The 19,400-nt window shown below is 39.9% G+C and overlaps 1 protein-coding gene and 2 long non-coding RNA genes across 3 annotated transcripts; 2 read left to right on the plus strand and 1 right to left on the minus strand.

Moving 5' to 3' along the window:
* Positions 1–3,405: 3,405 nt before the first annotated feature.
* Positions 3,406–5,656, plus strand: LOC109200734 (uncharacterized). The gene is made up of 3 exons (XR_002060875.2): positions 3,406–4,051; positions 4,463–4,624; positions 5,411–5,656. It is a non-coding gene; the product is annotated as an uncharacterized LOC109200734 (long non-coding RNA).
* A 51-nt stretch (positions 5,657–5,707) lies between these two features.
* LOC109194423 (uncharacterized) lies at positions 5,708–7,438 on the plus strand. Its single transcript, XR_002060876.2, has 3 exons — positions 5,708–5,842; positions 5,977–6,044; positions 6,555–7,438. It is a non-coding gene; the product is annotated as an uncharacterized LOC109194423 (long non-coding RNA).
* A 1,849-nt stretch (positions 7,439–9,287) lies between these two features.
* Positions 9,288–14,761, minus strand: LOC109200732 (uncharacterized). The gene is made up of 13 exons (XM_025904886.1): positions 14,675–14,761; positions 14,449–14,550; positions 13,884–14,116; positions 13,613–13,786; positions 13,423–13,516; positions 11,503–11,650; positions 11,357–11,410; positions 11,132–11,223; positions 10,913–11,027; positions 10,444–10,545; positions 10,075–10,242; positions 9,794–9,949; positions 9,288–9,562 (listed from the first exon to the last, which is right to left on the minus strand). Exons 6-13 carry the CDS (start codon positions 11,507–11,509, stop codon positions 9,351–9,353), a joined length of 906 nt encoding a protein of 301 aa, XP_025760671.1. The 5' UTR covers positions 11,510–11,650; positions 13,423–13,516; positions 13,613–13,786; positions 13,884–14,116; positions 14,449–14,550; positions 14,675–14,761; the 3' UTR covers positions 9,288–9,350.
* Positions 14,762–19,400: the final 4,639 nt, after the last annotated feature.

Here is a 19,400-nt window from a genome sequence, read left to right on the forward strand (position 1 = left end):
TAAAACTAAAAAGCACTGTTTCTTCACTACTTTTTGTTTTTGATAGACATGAAACTTTTGTGATTTATTTCAACTGGGTAACAAATATACGGGGTGCCATAAATAAGTCTGAAAAAAGGGAAGAACAAAGAATGCAAAGACTATGATGCTAACCATGTCACCAAGTGGACCCTAGGGGACCCGTGGTTGCAGAAAATGTAATCCCCGCTTCAGGCATTAACAGGATAAATTAATGAAGCTAGCTATGTAACGGTGAGGATATTGATTTTTTTAACATGCTTTTGTTGGGAACCCACACAATGCGGAAGAAGGAACCACATTTGTTTGTACAGTTTTAAAGAAAGTTTGATTCCAGTAAAAGGGCTTGCTGACAGCAGCATAGTAATTGGCTGTAGGTGGAAAAGATTGCGTGACATTTATTTGCATGATGGATGAACCTGTCAAACTAGTATGGTATTGTCTGTAAAATTTCTCAGTCATCCAGGTCATCGTAGTCTAAGGAGCTTTGAAAGAAATGCGTCTGGATTTCTTTAAGTTGCTTGAAGATGTTTCATCTCTCATCCGAGAAGCTTCTTCAGTTCAGTTCAGTTCATAATTGAAGAATCTTCTCGGATGAGAGGTGAAACGCATTCAAGCAACTTAAAGAAGTCCAGACGCTTTCAATTCAATTCAATTTTATTTATATAGCGCCAAATCACAACAACAGTTGCCCCAAGGTGCTCTATATTCTAAGGTAGACCCTACAATAATAGATACAGAGAAAAACCCAACAATCAAATGACCCTCTATGAGCAAGCACTTTGGCAACAGTGGGAAGGAAAAACTCCCTTTTAACAGGAAGAAACCTCCGGCAGAACCAGGCTCAGGGAGGGGCGGCCATCTGCTGCAACCGGTTGGGGTGAGAGAAGGAAAACAGATTTTTTTTGTGAAGAAGTTCAAGAATTCATTACTAGTTAACACTAAAGGAGTGGAATTCCTTTCCAAGCTCCTTAGACTAGTATGGTACTGTACTTTAAGCTCTCTTCTCTCCTGTTAATTTCTTGGTGGCTTAAGAGCAGTATCTCTTTTATGTGTACATTTGACATACTTATACACATACATATGTGAATATGTTTGATAGACATTAGGATAGCTCTGCTCATTTTTATAGTCATATTTTATGATGTTAAATTTATAATTAAAGTGACTGAAATTTGCATATATAACTTAATATATTGCATAATGATATTACATGTGGTGTGTTTAGTTTTGTTCTTGTAAGTGATTTGTTTGCATCAAAACATACAAGAGGAAGTAGGAAGAAAAAAATCTGAACAATAAAACTAATTGACAGCTTGGCTGGGCTGCAAGAATACCACTTCAGACATACTTTGCACTCTAAAAGGAAATTACCTGGGTTAGACTTACTGGCATTAGGAGTGTTTACCCATAACTCATTATGACGATTATATGTTTGGGTTTTATCTAAGCAAGACCAAACATTGTAAAAAATGGTGGTGAGGCGTTCCGGTAAATATCAAAAGCTCTTTGTTGTTGTAAATACCACATTCAGTTCTCAGTCTATTCATTGAGTTATACGTTTTCTCTTTCATTTCTATGTATAGAGTGTAATGCTAGGCATACACTGTGCGATTTTTGGCCCATTTTGAGACGATTTTTCACTCGTGAGACCGTTTTGGGGATCGGCCCAAGTTTCGCCTTAATCGTGTGTCGTGCATCGTGTAGTATACATGTGGTAACAAGAAGCGATTAACACCTCACAACCAGCTTCCGATCATCAATCGTATGGTCGCAAGAAAATTAAACCTGTTTGAAATCCTGTCGACCCTCGTGAGGGTGTCAGCGCAGCCTCTCACACTGCGCATTCGCAAACACAGAAATGGAAGTGAAAATACGGAGCAGCACGGCAGTGCAGCGTGTGATCTGGACACAAGCAATAGAGGCACAACTTGTAGAACTTTGGCAAGCTCATCCGAGCTTTTCGATGAGGCCTCACAAAATTATCACGACAACAACAACCATAGAAAGAGTTGGATGACATTGCTGCTCAATTGCAGCTGCCTGATCAATGTTTTTCATTAGCAATTTAGCAACGTTTATAGTGGTGTGTGTGTCTGTGTGAGTGAAAGACAGAGAGGGAGAGCAAGAGACAGATTTTGTATGATAAGCTTCATGTTATGGACGCACAGTGTGAGCACTCAGGTCGCATCAGAGCATCAGGCCTTATAGTGTGAGACCCTGCATCGTGACCTACGAACATTTAACCCCTGAGATTAAGTTGTACAGTTTGAGCAGGAGCTAAATAACGCAACTGAAATAATCGCACAGTATTGGCTTAAGGGTCTTGAGCCACCCCACATTTTGATCCCTCAGTTTTAAAAGGTAGGCTGGCAGGTTGTGTGGAAACCCATTTTTGTGACTGTCAGTAAGTAAGTAAGTAAAGTTTATTTATTAAGCGCTTTTCACAGACAGGCAGTTACAAAGCACTGTACACAAAGATTAAAATAACAACCCGTTCTCACTCCTGACGCGTAAAATACTGACGATTTGTGACGTCCCTTAACTTCTCATGCTGACGCTGAAGGTACCCTTCCACGTTTTTATGCGACGCTGTGGGTTGTCAATTCATTCCAATATGAACCCGCTCTCGGCGATCAGAGACGCTTCGAGCAGAGGCTCCAGCCATCCATTTACTCCAATAATAACCCCGTCACGGCGAAACGTGACACCTTGAAGTACAATCTAACTGGAGAACTGGGGACCCTCTCCACCAACGGGTTTTTCTCCCTAATTTAATGCTTTCTTTTAATGACATCGTTAACATTTCTCAACAAAAACACATGAAAGTAACACTGATAATTCAACAATAAAGTCACTTCATTTTCCAAAGTGATTCACGATCTGAAAGTGCGCAGATTTAACGTACATAATCCTTGGTTGGGTTTATTATTTTTATTTCACACGTAAAACACATTTATAGTTTTATTCACCACTCCTGTTAGTCTTGGATGCGCTCGGCTCCAACCAATCAGACCAATTTACGCTAACGGCGCACTAGTCCCGTAACTGCACACTACCCATAAGCCTCAAGCACCGTTGCTATGGAAATGAAGATAATCAACAGCTTGGTGCTACCCGTTATTCCTTTATTTACTCTAAAATAATAACCAGCGATAATACGAAAATAAACTGGCCCAGTGTTTAATTATGTAATTACAAATTGCAAATTTTATTTTTTTTATTTTATTTTATTTTTTTGCAATATTTATCTACAGCGTGCCTTTAGCGACACGTCAACAGATCTTAAGCAAGGCGATTGGATGATTTTTACTGCAATGCATCTTGGGAGTCGTAGTAAATGGATCTTTCAACTCACGGTCCTGCAGCGAATTTTGCGACTCGACACGAGGCAGATCTTAGCTAAGTAAGTTGTGATAAACTGTGGGTAATTTGCATGTTCACTGAAATATTAATCAGCTGATATTAAACTTGAAATGTTTTCACAGAGCAGTCTGTGTACCAAGAGAACTACTTCTGCAAAAGTTTATTTAATTTTTTTGTGACGTATTCTCATGTGTAAGACACTTGCTTGGCCACCCAGCTAATGTTAGTACTGCTCTATTTTAGCAATGTATCTTTTCTCTAATTAATTCATTTTTTTAACCCTATTCTCGTAATTAACTTAATATTAACGACTTTAATCTCGTAATTGATTTTTTTTTTCTAAATATGGTGTAATACTGCCTCGTAATATAAGTTATTTCTTTGGTCACAAATTATTTTTGTAACGATTTCACCAAAACAGACCTGAAATAATCCCTACATGTTCCATTTTCATTTGCAGAAATTACAAAGCCAAAAACCAAACCATGCCCTTCCTGTCAGGCTCCAAACACCTGCAACAGGAAGACATGCAGTGGATGCCTGGGCAGCCTGAACGTAAAGGAGGGATTGAAAAAAAAAAAAACAAGAACAGCAACTGGGCTGCATCTGTTAAAAAAAAAAACAGAAATGCGAGCAGGGTGGTTAATTCAGCCCAGTTATCAGTAAGGTCAGATCTAATAAGTGGTTCTTTATTAATCACAGTTGTCAATGTTTTCTTGTATATCATGAAGTAAGAAACTAACAAGACATGTATATACACATAACATATTTATTTATAAAAGAGCATAAATAAAAAAGTTATTCACATCAGAATAACATAATCACACTAAAGACATCAAACTAGAAAAAACTATTTTTATTTAAGCTACTTCTGATTTTTAATTTAATCGGCTATTAACAGAGAGACAAAACATTTCAAGATGGATTTTATCATTAATTTACAGGTTTGGTTCCATAATTACTTTTTAACTATTTACAACAATAAAACACCAAAGATGTGACACTTAAAGGTTTGTTATACATCAGTTTGCTTACATGAAAGACTGGCTGCATATGTTTTTCTTTGTTGTTCTTGCAGGTTTCAAAACTACACGCCCTGGGCTACCAGCTAATTCTGTTTCTTGGACAGTTTGACCGAAAGGGCCGTATAGTAGGGGACGTGATCACATAGAGCCAGCGGATGGTGCTGCACGTGACATCCTCATGAAGATGAGGAAACTTTATGAACACCTTCTGAGAAGTAAGATATGCTTTGTCCATTATCTGTGTCCTTATCAGGTAGCCTATCCTAGCTGTCTTTGGGTGATACTCATTGTACACCTTACATAAGTAGGCAGTTCACCACGAGATACATAGAGACCAACAAGATGGTGAAGATGAGGATAGTTAACAGTCACCAGCTATTCTATTCTATTCTACTCTACTCTATTTTGTTCTATTCTATTTTATTATTCAGCCAAGGTTCAGACCAGTAACCTTCTTGCTGTGAGGTGACAGCTGCCCTACATGTCCTGTTGCTAACATGAAAATAGTGTTATATATGCCGTATTACCTCCCCATGTGGCGTTCACATCACCAAAGCTAGCCATACTGGACCTCTGGTGTTACCCACCTGAACAATTTTGTATGTGTGTGTGTGTGTGTATAGTATGGTCTTTCACACTCATGTATATACAAATGTAATTTTAAAAATCTTCTCAAAAACCAGACCTGATAATTCTCTTCGAGACTTTCTAGTATAACAAAAGTCATTAGCTATCTGGATTTATAGTCACACTCATTAATTTATTAATGTACAATGTAGAAAAGCACTACAGATGTCACACTACCCCCGAGGGCACTTGTACTGAATGATTTGGGTCAGTGAGAGTGTGTGAGATGACTTACTTGATGCCAATATTTACAAGTTGTAACTTTAGTAAAAACCTAACTGAAAACATGCAAATCACTACTTATTATGTGTTTATGTGTACTGTACATTTTTTCAACCCATTTTAATGAATATTTAATATTTAAAATTTTGCAGAATTACAAGCTTCACCTCCTGCTAAAAGTTCTACACCAGCAGCTGGACCATCCTCTGCTGACAGTGTCGATGCTGGACCAGTCCCAGACCCAGAGGCTCTAAACGAGGAATTTATTCTTCATTTAGAGCCTGAACCAACATCTTCCCTCTGTCAGCCTCCTGTATCCTCCTCTTCATCTCTGCTTCCTCCTGCATCCTCCTCTTCATCTCTGCTTCCTCCTGCATCCTCCTCTCCATCTCTGCTTTTTCCTGCATCCTCCTCTCCGTCTCTGCTTCCTCCTGCATCCTCCTCTCCATCTCTGCTTCCTCCTGCATCCTCCTCTCCGTCTCTGCTTCCTCCTGCATCCTCCTCTTCATCTCCGCTTCCTACATTTCCCTCAATTTCTACGGCGTACACCTCGGATGTCCCAAACAAAAAAAGGACAAGGAAAGGTTAGACGTTATGATATTGTAAATGTACGAAATACATGACAGGTTCGTTAAGTTTGTTAAGATTTCTTTTTCTTAATTTTTGCATTATCTCCAGTTTTACAGACCTCATGTAAATACTTCATGTTATTTTTCAGAATGCCGAAAACACCGTACACAGAAGATTTTCAAATATGAAGAGATAGTAGACAGGAGAGTTGTAAATGTAAGTAATTTAGCCTGCTGTTGTGCAGATTTGTTTGCGTCTTTGGACTTCCCGGATTTGAACTGTGCCTGACTGACTATCCATGAGCTTTTGTATTTGATGAATCTACGCTAATTCAACCATTGAGTCTGGATTTCGCTCCAAGTAGGGCATTAAATAGGAACATACCACCTGATACAACCTGGTCGTGCTGCCTTCCTGGTGTTTACGTTCTTTAAAGTCCTCCTGACATCATGCTCAGAAGGAGTGATTGATGTGGAGGTGCTCCTTCCCATTCAGTAACATCTGCTTCAGTTAGTTTTGCTTGTGAGCCACAATGTAAGCAGTGTTGCTTTGCTGACATGCACTCGATGCTGGCAGTACAAGCATTGTAGTGGTTCTTATGTTTTTGTAAACTAATTGTATAATATATTGAGCCATTCAATAGTACACAAATGTTTATAAGCTCCTTTTTGTATGCAACTTGCATGTCTTTCTTAATTAACTCTTTGTTTATATCATGTTTTTCAGGAAAAAGAAGAAGTTAAAGTCAAGTGGAAGCCCTGCTCGATATGGTATGTAGTAACAACTTTGTTGGACCGGAACAGACATTTATATTGTTGATAAATAGTTATCACCTCAGTTTGAATTCATGTATTTGGACTAAAGTAAATTGGGAGCTTTTAGCTTTTAGCTGAGGAGCTTGATAGCAGTCCACCTCCAAAGTTCATTATGAGTTTTGGAGGTGGACATGGTCAACACTTTTAAGAGTAGGCATAAGACTTTACTTCTTTATAGAGCTTATAGTTAGGGCTGGTTCAGGTCAGCCTTTAGTTATGCTGTCATAGGACCAGACTGCTGTGGGTTAGTGTCCCCCCCCCCTCTCTCTCTCCTCTGTCTGTCTGTCTCTTTCAGGGTTATGCAGGCTCAGTATTGGTTGAAGATGCAGTCACATCTCCTTTTACTAAAACTCTCCCCTCTCCCTCACCATCTGTAAGCATACATGTCTCAGTAATGCAGTTCATGCATGTTACTAACTAAACTTCTTCCCTGGAGTTTCTGTGCTCTCTCATCCAGCAGGTTCCGATGGATCGTGGCTGCTGCTGTGGTCCTGCTTGACATCTACTACATATATTATTACTCTCTGACTTGATTTGATTAATTTATATTACAATGAAGGTGTATAAAGCATGACATGAATATAGAAGATATTTCATCCTAAAAATTGTCATATGTCACAACCTAAATTATCCTATTTTGTGTGTTGTTGTCGTTGTTGTTTGTTATGTTTTTCTCCTGACAGTGGCAAAGTGTGGGATGACACATGAGAATCTGCGCAGTTTTTCACACAGTAAACCAGATCCCTGTGTGCGATTGCACAGTTCAGTTTGTAGTTCAGCATAAAAGTTCAAAATAAAATATTTACTATACATTTCAGCCTGTGTCAGTGTCTGTTTCACTCTCTAATTTGTTTCAAGTAAAGTAAGTAACATCTTGTATGATGTGATTAGGGTAAGCAGTACTGTGTATGGGAGCCTAAAGCAAAGTTAACTGCACCAGTAGCAGCTTCAGAACATATTGTATATTATATGTTTCTACCTTTTGCAATATGTCATGTTTAGATGCAGTGACAATTGCACATTTGGAGTTGTGGTCATGTGGTTTTTATATACAGGGTATTAGAAAATAATTGAAAATATCTATGACAATAATTTGATAAGATCAAAGAAGGCAATGACTCCAAAATGGGAGTTATGTCATTATATGTATCCAGGAATATGTGCCTGAGGATAGTTGTCATGAAATCAATATTAAATCAAAGTATTACTTAATTACCACAGCTGACACGAGTTCTCCATAGCTGCCTGCTGTCTCAGGATCTGTCTCCAAAACGGACCAGGGAGCGCTAACATGTTATGTTCTAAACTGATGCAGAAAATGCACAGTAAACATAATATAAACTTACTGAGTGAAGTAATGTCAAGAGGATTCCTGTAGCTCCTATTGGGTTGGTTCCTTGATCAATGCAATACAGAATCATTAATCTGGTTTTATGTAATGTCCTTAAAACACATCAAAATGAGGCTCACTAGTCTGTGTGGCCTCCACATGCCTGTATGACCTCCCTACAACACCTGGGCATGCTACTGATGAAGTGGCAGATGCTCTCCTGAGGGATCTCCCCCCAGACTCCTGGACATTTTGTGCTCCAGTTGGTGGATGGGGCGAGACATGATGTCCCAGATGTCCTCAATTGCATTCAGGTCTGGAGAACGGGTGGGCCAGTCCACAGCATCAATGCCTTCGTCTTGCAGGAACTGCTGACACACTCCAGCCAAATGAGGTCTAGCATTGTCTTGCATTAGGAGGAACCCGGGGCCAACCGCACAAGCATATGGTCTCACAAGGGGCCTGAAGATCTCATCTCAGTACCTAATGCCAGTCAGGCTACCTCTGCCGAACACATGGAGGGCTGTGCGGTCCCCAAAGAGATGTCACCCCACACCAAAACTGACCCACTGCCAAACCGGCATGCTGTAGGATGTTGCAGGCAGCAGAAGGTTCTCCACGGCGTCTCCAGACTCTGTCACAAGTGCTCAGTGTGAACCTGCTTTCATCTGTGAGGAGCACAGGGCACCAGAGGCAAAGTTGCCAGTCTTTGTGTTCTCTGGCAAATGCCAAACATCCTGCACGGTGTTGGGCTGCAAGCACAACCCTCACCTGTGGATGTCGGGCCCTCTTGGAGTCCGTTTCTGACCGTTTGAGCAGACGTGCACATTTGTGGCCTGCTGGAGGTCATTTTGCACGGCTCTGGCCTTTCTTTCCTACCGCACAGTACCTTCCCTTACCGTTAGTTTCCTATTCTTTTACTTATTCTTTGATGACGGTTGTCTTTCTAGATAAGCAATTTCATTTGCTCTTGTGCGAGTCACTGGCTCGGGTACATTCTGGGACTGTCAGTTCACCAGTGTGCTGGCATGCTTCTTAACAAACACACCACTACAGCAAACATCTCAATTGTACTTGTTGATTTCTTCGACAAAACACTGAACAAAAATTTCCTTGCGAGTTTGCTGCCTGGTGCTTTTAAATTCTGTGGTAATTTGAGCAGCACAGAAAGCATTCCATGAATTAAATTATGTTATCGTATCTGAACATTTACACTAGTCATTAAATTACATGGGAAAGCATGATTATGGGTAAACAACTGCACCAAGGGAATTACATTTTTCTTCTCAAAATGTAAAATGTCTGTTGAAAAATCACATTAAACAGAGATGTGATTAACTTTTTATTTTACCAAAAATAACATCAATGGTGACACAATCAGTCTTCATCAGAAGTGCTCAAATCACTCTCAGTGGCATCGTCTGGAATGTCCTCGTCCTCCGAGTCCATTTCCAGGAGTGGTTGGTGGCTGAGGATTCTCTTGTACATGTCCTTTATTTTGAGCATTTCAGCTTTCAGTTCACTTTGTTTTTTTAAAACCAGGCTACGGAGTCCCTTCTGTGCATCCTCCGACATGCCAACAAGGGAGGCTGTAAAAAGAACAAAACAAATAAATATGAGTAAAGTAAAAAAAACAAACAAAAAAACCCTCACCTCATAAACACAAGGAATTAGGATCCTGTAATTAAACTTTTTTTTAAAGGGAGAAGGCAGTGTTAGCTAGCAATCTAGATATAGGTAAAAGATCCAGTAAGACTTTAGCATCTGCTCTTATTTTCAATCGATTCATCAAATAATTAATAAATAAATAAAGTGCTTACAGTCTGAGGAGATTGTCCCCAACACCACAGATCGCATTCGCAACACTGTCCAGTGATGCTGCATCTCCCTGCAAAGGATCATCTCCTCCTCTCTCAGGCGCCTCACAGCCATCACCTTCTCAAAGACCTTTCTCTTTGTCCGGACGTCAGCAGCAGCTACAGTTTAACAACATCAGATGGGAAAACATAGTAGCATGTTATGACTCAAGAACAAAACATTCAACTACTGCTCAGATACTGGGAGTTTGTTTAAAAAGGATATTTATAAATCAAGAGCTTACGTTCACTTGTGCTCTGCCAGGGCCAAATGTCGGTCTGCATGAGGGCATCACTGGATACGATTTGCTTTGTTGGTTCAGCAAGCTTGTTGTAGTCGTCAACAGCACCCGCCAAGCGTTTTTTCTCATCTAATATGACCTTGCGAATTCTGTGTCGCCTCTTGTTGCTATCTGTAAATAATCATGAAAAATTCACACCTTCACATAATGTATATAGTTGCATTTTAATCTACACTCATCAATTTGTTTGCTAGAACACGTATCACATCCAGATTAAACAAACCTGGATCTGATTTTATTCTGTTTACAAAGTAGCTGAACAAGCTGTACAAACTGAGCATCAAACGGTCCATTTCAAAGAAACTGTGACACCATTTTGTCTGTAAAGACTTTGTGTTCGCACTCTGATGATGACGACAAGCTCCTCTATTCGTGCCTGCAACGCTCCAAAGCTGCCATCAGTTTGATCAGTTTCTAAGTGAGAGGAATATTAATCAGAATACAGGACGAGTAACAGTCACCAAACTACAGTGGACTCTGTAATCACTGACTTGATGATATTCATTATAAGACATCTGTAGCCTTCATGTGCTGCATTATCATTAGATAACAAGTATGTTGGTGTTCAGGTTTATAAAACCAACTAGTACGACATCATTTCAACCCAGGTTCAATCCAATTTGATGAAACGCAAAAACTCTGCCATAAATTCCACTTTTACAAGGCTTATTTTTCTTTGTTTGTTGACACTGTCAGAAAGATATTAACTCTACCTTAAGTTCTTTAATGAGGCCATGGTGGGTCCTATTGTTATACACGAGTGCATTATATTGAGACTCACCTTCAGCCCATTTCTGCACATCGGCCACCCATTGCTGCAGTGTGTCGTCATCCACACACAGCTCATTTTTGGTCGCATTCAGGCTCTCCACTTGTTCTCTAAGGATCCTTATGATCTAAGAATACATTAATAAATGTCATTCACATTGATGATTTTAGAGTACAGGTGTTTTTCCCCCATTATCACACACATTAAAATGGGTGTTAAAAAAAAAATCACCTTGAGATATCTCTGGCTCAAACTGCGGCCCAGTTGTTCCACTTTCCTTTTGGTCCACCCCAAAGCCAGGAGGGTCAGCATGTCTGTTCGCCCTGCATTTCAGTTCGTATAAAAATAAGAATTAATGAGCAGGAGACTGAGTGGAATCTCACACACAGACACATACCTGCTTTAGACATGTACTTCAATGGCCGCCCTAGACAGGAAACTGTTTACTTGTCCCACCTCTTTTCCAACTGTAGAACCGGCCCCATCCTGAAACGCACCTCCCCATTTGATCTATAGAAAGGTCACAATACATGACTGCTGAATTCATTCAACCTTATAACAATATGTCTCAAACTAATCCAAAACTACAAGCTGCAGTATACCTCGCATTTCCAAATGAGAGCCTTTGCATGCATGACGGAGAGAAAAGGACGCATTGACAAGGGGTTCCTCAGCTGAGCCACCTTGATTAAATATGGGAAATATTTACAGGACACATCGGAGCAAAGGAACGTAATATGTCCTGGGACGCTAAAATTAAGTATACAGTGGGGCAAAAAAGTATTTAGTCAGCCACCGATTGTGCAAGTGCCCCCACCTAAAATGATGACAGAGGCCAGTAATTTGCACCAGAGGTACACGTCAACTGTGAGAGACAGAATGTGAAAAAAAAATCCATGAATACACATGGTAGGATTTGTAAAGAATTTATTCGTAAATCAGGGTGGCAAATAAGTATTTGGTCACCTCAAACATGGAAAATCTCTGGCTCCCACAGACCTGTAACGTCTTCTGTAAGACGCTTTTCTGTCCCCCACTCGTTACCTGTATGAATGGCACCTGTTCGAACTCATCATCTGTATAAAAGACACCTGTCCACAGCCTCAAACAGTCAGACTCCAAACTCCGCCATGGCCAAGACCAAAGAGCTCTCGAAGGACACCAGGAAAAGTATTGTAGACCTGCACCAGGCTGGGAAGAGTGAATCTACAATAGGCAAGCAGCTTGGTGTGAAAAAATCAACTGTGGGAGCAATCATCAGAAAATGGAAGACATACAAGACCACTGATAATTTCCCACGATCTGGCGCTCCACGCAAGATCTCATCCCGTGGGGTCAAAATGATCATGAGAACAGTGAGCAAAGATCCCAGAACCACACGGGGGGACCTGGTGAATGACCTGCAGAGAGCTGGGACTAAAGTAACAAAGGTCACCATCAGTAACACACTAAAACGGCAGGGAATCAGATCCCGCAGTGCCAGACGTGTTCCGCTGCTGAAGCCAGTGCATGTCCAGGCCCGTCTGAAGTTTGCCAGAGAGCACATGGATGATACAGCAGAGGATTGGGAGAATGTCATGTGGTCAGATGCAACCAAAGTAGAACTTTTTGGTATAAACTCAACTCGTCGTGTTTGGAGGACGAAGAATACTGAGTTGCATCCCAAGAACACTATACCTACTGTGAAGCATGGGGGTGGAAACATCATGCTATGGGGCTGTTTTTCTGCCAAGGGGACAGGACGACTGATCCGTGTTAAGGACAGAATGAATGGGGCCATGTATCGTGAGATTTTGAGCTTTGAAGATGAAACGCGGCTGGGTCTTCCAACATGACAATGATCCAAAACACACCGCCCGGGCAACAAAGGAGTGGCTCCGTAAGAAGCATTTGAAAGTCCTGGAGTGGCCTAGCCAGTCTCCAGACCTCAACCCCATAGAAAATCTGTGGCGGGAGTTGAAAGTCCGTGTTGCTCGGCGACAGCCCCAAAACATCACTGCTCTCGAGAAGATCTGCATGGAGGAATGGGCCAAAATACCAGCTACTGTGTGTGCAAACCTGGTAAAGACCTATAGTAAACGTTTGACCTCTGTTATTGCCAACAAAGGTTATGTTACAAAGTATTGAGTTGTATTTTTGTTGACCAAATACTTATTTGCCACCCTGATTTACGAATAAATTCTTTACAAATCCTACCATGTGTATTCATGGATTTTTTTTTCACATTCTGTCTCTCACAGTTGACGTGTACCTCTGGTGCAAATTACTGGCCTCTGTCATCATTTTAGGTGGGGGCACTTGCACAATAGGTGGCTGACTAAATACTTTTTTGCCCCACTGTACATAAAGAAAAAGTAAAGTAAATAGTATTATAACAACACCAAGAGAAAAATAAAATAAATATCCACCCATCCATATGTATTTAGAACACAAACACACAAACACACACATATGGTTATGGCATTAACGTCATTTTAACAAGATTACCGCTAACTGCACTAATATATATATGAGTCTCTTACATCATTTGTGTGTCTCTGAATGTATTTCATAAACTCAGCAACTTCCTCATCTTTTTCAATGAAGACACCTTCAAAGTTCGCCTGCTCTGAAGTGCTGAACGGACACAGTGAAAGTTGTTTGACAAGAAACATTAAAATACTTTTTTTCTACAAAGCCATATTTGATTTATGTACACAATGCATAACGTACCTTGCATTAGATTGAAAGCGATAAAGCTTACAGTTTCCATCAACTGAGACGGCAAGCACGTCTGGAGTGCAGGCAGGGCAGCTAAAGCATGGCTCCTTGCACATCTCGTCCACCTCAAACAGCACTCCACTCCACAAAACTTTTACTGAAGGCATCAGCTGATATTCGGCCAGTCTTTTGAGTAGAGGACAAACAACAGAATATTCACGGACAGTCATCATAAACATTGATTTGCACAATTTCCTTAAACGTGACAAATTTAGAAACTCACCCTTCCGAAATGGGCTGTTCTTTCATCCAGCATTTTGACAAATGCCTTAAGTGACATCCCTGGTGCAGCCTTCTTAATGTTATAGAAAGACTGAAAGACATCCATTGAAAACAGGGTGCAGAAATTTAAGGTGCCAGGCCAATATCCACTACCCAGGATGTCCTTAACTGAGGGGGACCACATTAGGTCACAGCTGGTGCAGCTCACCACTGGCAGTGCAAGGTTATAACAGCCTTTAGGAAGGATAAAGATAAATTCAGTCATGGGTCAAAGACATTCATTTTTTTCATGTTGTGAAGATTTCATGTTGTTTTCAAAGCGGTCTGGTAAATCCAAATGACCTTTGACAGGTGCCCACATATACTGCGAGCCGAGGGTAATTCAAAACAAGATAGCAATTCTTATATATGTATCTATTATGTTTCTATTGTTCAACACTTTGGTCAGCCTTGTGTGTTTTTGATGTGCTATATAAATAAACAATGATGATAGCAATGTACAATTTGCACTAAAACCTGCAAACACATCTATTGTGTATGTACTGTGTGACAAAAGGGCAACTTACCATTTATGGTTACAAGAGCCACAATTGCGCCGGGTGAAACCTCAACGTTACCTGCTGGGCAGTCACACACATGGTCTGGCCTTTGCACAGGCAACAGCCGAACTAACATTAAAAACACACAATATATATAAAAAGAATTTGAAATTAAATGATACACAATACATGATACAATAACAGCACCCACTCATAGAACATAGCAAGAAATGCATAGGATTAAAAACCGTACCTATTGGCTTGTGAAACTCTGATGAAGGCTGCAAAAACCCTCCTGTTACTGCCTCTCTGTTGTGCAGGACAAAGCGTGTGTGAACTGGGAACTTTTGTTGGGTTGACACTGGCAACATAACTAGGTTCTTCACGTTGACATTGATGCTGATCTGCGGAAAATGGGGGAAAAAAGAGATTGAAGAATATTTACTTACTGAAACATATATACAGATATATAAAATTTATAATAAATATATCAAATAATATAACGTTTACTACGTACAATAAATTAGACAAGTGTGTCCCCTCTTTAACGTTTGTTTCCAGTAGATCACGTTTACAAAAAAAAAAAAAAAAAAAAAGAAGAGGGTTACCTGCTTGTCTTGACGGAGTTCGTCAGCAGCTTGAAGCTTAGTGCTCCGGTTAACGTTAGCAATTAACGTTAGCATCATAGGTTTGTAAAGAGCTAGCAGAACTATTAGCGCAAAAACTGCTTTACACACCATGTGAGGCTCTTTTACAACACACAAGTCCTTAAATGTTTATAATAGATTTAATGATCATCGTTGGATTAAATGGCTAATGCTGCACTAGCCACGTGTAGTCGTTACCGTACTCTATCTAGCAAGCATGCTGACGGTAGCTGTAGCCATTTTTAAATGCATTAAATCGTTTCCGAGATCAGTCACCTCTGTTTGTTTGAAGCTCTTATGAAAAAACCCATTTGAAACACACATCAAGCTATTACTCTAAATATATGTATTTTTTACATACCTGCATTTGAATCAATCAATTCCGCCTCCTTTTCTTATTCTTATAAACGGGTCTCTCCGTTCTCCCATCATCCTTTGCTTACACCGGTTGCGTCTGATTGGTTGGAGCCGAGCGCATCCAAAACTAACAGGAGTGGTGAATAAAACTATAAATGTGTTTTACGTGTGAAATAAAAATAATAAACCCAACCAAGGATTATGTACGTTAAGTCTGCGCACTTTCAGATCGTGAATCACTTTGGAAAATGAAGCGATTTTATTGTTGAATTATCAGTGTTACTTTCATGTGTTTTTGTTGATAAATGTTAACGATGTCATTAAAAGAAAGCATTAAATTAGGGAGAAAAACTCGTTCGCGGAGAGGGTCCCCGGTTTTCCAGTTAGATTGTACTTCAAGGCGTCACGTTTCGCCGTGATGGGGTTATTATTGGAGTAAATGGATGGCTGGAGCCTCTGCTCGAAGCGTCTCTGATCGCCGAGAGCGGCTTCATATTGGAATGAATTGACAACCCACAGCGTCGCATAAAAACGTGGAAGGGTACCTTCAGCGTCAGCATGAGAAGTTAAGGGACGTCACAAATCGTCAGTATTTTACGCTTCGGGAGTGAGAACGGGTTGAAAATAAACAGTACAATCAATAGACATTATACACAATGTAAAAGGTTAAATGTAAGTTAAATAATGTGAATGTGACACCAGCCTATTAATCAGCGAAAGACCAAGACAGACTTTTAATTCATTTGAAAGCCTGATGCTTAGCCTCGTCCACCCCAGCTGTAAAACTCAGAAACCAGTCTTACTTGTTATCATATATCGTCCACCTGGGCCTTACACAGAGTTTCTCTCTGATTTCTCAGACTTTTTATCTGATTTAGTGCTCAGCTCAGATAAAATAATTATTGTGGGTGATTTTAACATCCATGTAGATGCTAAAAATGACAGCCTCAACATCGCATTTAATCTGTTATTAGACTCAATTGGCTTCTCTCAAAATGTAAAAGAACCCACCCACCACTTTAATCACACTCTAGATCTTGTTTTAACATATGGCATAGAAACTGAACATTTAACAGTGTTTCCTGAAAACCCTCTGCTGTCTGATCATTTCCTGATAACATTTACATTTACAATAATTGATTACACAGCAGTGGAGAGTAGACTTTATCAAAGTAGATGTCTTTCTGAAAGTGCTGTAACTAAGTTTAAGAATATAATCCACCCACTGTTATCATCTTCAATGCCCTGTACCAACATAGAGCAGAGCAGCTATCTGAACGCTACTCCAACAGAGGTCGATTATCTTGATAATAATTTTACCTCCTCACTACGACTCTGGATACTGTAGCTCCTGTGAAAACTAAGGTCTCAAATCAGAAGTACCTGACTCCGTGGTATAATTCTCAAACACGTAGCTTAAAGCAGATAACTCGTAAGCTGGAGAGGAAAATGGCGTTTCACAAATTTAGAGGATCATCATTTGGCCTGGAGAAATAGTTTGTTGCTTTATAAGAAAGCCCTCCGCAAAGCCAGAACATCTTACTATTCGTCACTGATTGAAGAAAATAAGAACAACCCCAGGTTTCTCTTCAGCACTGTAGCCAGGCTGACAAAAAGTCAGAGCTCTACTGAGCCAACAATCCCTTTAACGTTAACTAGTAATGACTTCATGAACTTCTTCACAAATAAAATTTTTATCATTAGAGAAAAAATTACCAATAATCATCTCACAGATGTAATATCGTCTACAGCTACTCTTAGTACCATTGATGTTAAGTTACACTCTTTTTCTCCAATTGATCTTTCTGAGTTAACTTCAATAATTAATTCCTCCAAACCATCAACGTGTCTTTTAGACCCCATTCCTACAAAACTGCTCAAAGAAGTCCTGCCATTAATTAATTCTTCGATCTTAAATATGATCAACCTATCTCTAATAATCGGCTATGTACCACAGGCCTTCAAGGTGGCTGTAGTTAAACCTTTACTTAAAAAGCCATCTCTAGACCCAACTGTCTTAGCTAATTATAGGCCAATCTCCAACCTTCCTTTCATATCAAAAATCCTTGAAAGAGTAGTTGTCAAACAGCTAACAGATCATCTGCAGAGGAATGGCTTATTTGAAGAGTTTCAGTCAGGTTTCAGAGCTCATCACAGCACAGAAACAGCTTTAGTGAAGGTTACAAATGATCTTCTTATGGCCTCTGACAGTGGACTCATCTCTGTGCTTGTCCTGCTAGACCTCAGTGCGGCGTTCGATACTGTTGACCTTAATATCCTATTGGCGCGACACCAAGCTCTAGCTGTCCATGAAGCCAGATAACACACACCAATTAGTTAAGCTGCAGGAATGTCTTAAAGATGGCATTACCTTGGCCTCCAGTAACACTGTGAGGAACCTTGGAGTCATTTTTGACCAGGACATGTCCTTCAACGCACATATTAAACAAATATGTAAGACTGCTTTCTTCCATTTGCGCAACATCTCTAAAATTAGAAATATCCTGTCTCAGAGTGATGCTGAAAAACTAGTTCATGCATTTATTACTTCCAGGCTGGACTACTGTAATTCTTTATTATCAGGATGTCCTAAAAACTCCCTGAAAAGTCTTCAGCTAATCCAAAATGCTGCAGCAAGAGTACTGACAGGGACTAGAAAGAGAGAGCATATTTCTCCTGTTTTGGCTTCCCTTCATTGGCTTCCTGTTAAATCCAGAATTGAATTCAAAATCCTGCTCCTCACATACAAGGTCTTAAATAATCAGGCCCCATCTTATCTTAATGACCTTGTAGTACCATATCACCCTATTAGAGCACTTCGCTCTCGCTCTGCAGGCCTACTTGTTGTTCCTACGTATTTAAAAGTAGAATGGGAGGGAGAGCCTTCAGTTTTCAGGCCCCTCTTCTGTGGAACCAGCTTCCAGTTTGGATTCAGGAGACAGACACTATCTCTACTTTCAAGATTAGGCTTAAAACTTTCCTTTTTGCTAAAGCATATAGTTAGGGCTGGACCAGGTGACCCTGAATCCTCCCTTAGTTATGCTGCAATAGACGTAAAAAGACACATTTCCCACATCACTACTTCTCTGCTGTGAAGTTTGCAAATGTTTTCAGTCTTCAAATGTTTATTCTCAACATTCAGCAATTCAAGAACACATCAAAAGCCAAAGATTGAAATATCAGCAGCTTACAGTATTTATTCAGGTGACACTCGGACTTTGTAGTCTTCATAATGAGTAGCTTTGTTTCAGCATCTTTGCTTTTTGCTTAAATATGATCACCATTTCACTTAGGAGTCCTTAACCTGTTATGCAAACACTTTTCAGTGATCAGTCTGTATGAGAGCTGAACATACGCCTGAAAATCACAGGTTTCCACACAAATTATCTGCACTGCTTTTTGTTTCTGATCAAATATAACCCCACCACTGCATTTACAAAATTCTGAACATGCTGTTACAAAAGCAACAAACCCCTTCCCACAATCTGCAACAGTGTCAACAGCATCTGCAGTTTCATCATTAAACACTTGAGTTTAATGAATAACTCATTACTTTAAATAACGTTAGTGAAAATAAAAACATGTTTCACTCACCTGTAGATGCAACAATTAGAGACAAAGATAGGAGGATTATTAAAGATCAAAGTAAGATTAATGATAGACACTGTGTGTCCTCCCAGCTGTGGTGTCACAGTACGTCGCCCTAGTAATATTCACATCACATAAAGTTAGCAAAGAAGGAAATTTATGTTTGGTTGATTATTTCTTTGTTGTAAAAATCCTTCTTGGCAGTAAATCATTTAATGTTGGAAAGCCTGTTTATTTCCCTTTAGCTGGGCCAAATAAATTACACCAAACAAGAGCAGAACAAACTGTTTGGCAGACAAGATTTAGTATTTTTTTCGTGGGCTCGACAAGTAATAGCATGCCTGACTACACAACCTCTGGTGCAAAAATGGATTGATGAGCTATAGA

This window comes from Oreochromis niloticus, unplaced genomic scaffold (assembly GCF_001858045.2).
Source record: "Oreochromis niloticus isolate F11D_XX unplaced genomic scaffold, O_niloticus_UMD_NMBU tig00007468_pilon, whole genome shotgun sequence".
NCBI classification, from domain to species: domain Eukaryota; kingdom Metazoa; phylum Chordata; class Actinopteri; order Cichliformes; family Cichlidae; genus Oreochromis; species Oreochromis niloticus.

What these genes read in the sequence shown, in the direction of transcription:
- LOC109200732 (XM_025904886.1), bottom strand. An exon ending in TGAGCCAGAGATATCTCAAG is followed by an intron (nt 11,028 to 11,131) that starts GTGATTTTTTTT and finishes ATGTATTCTTAG; the next exon opens with ATCATAAGGATCCTTAGAGA. An exon ending in GGGGACAATCTCCTCAGACT is followed by an intron (nt 9,563 to 9,793) that starts GTAAGCACTTTA and finishes TTCTTTTTACAG; the next exon opens with CCTCCCTTGTTGGCATGTCG.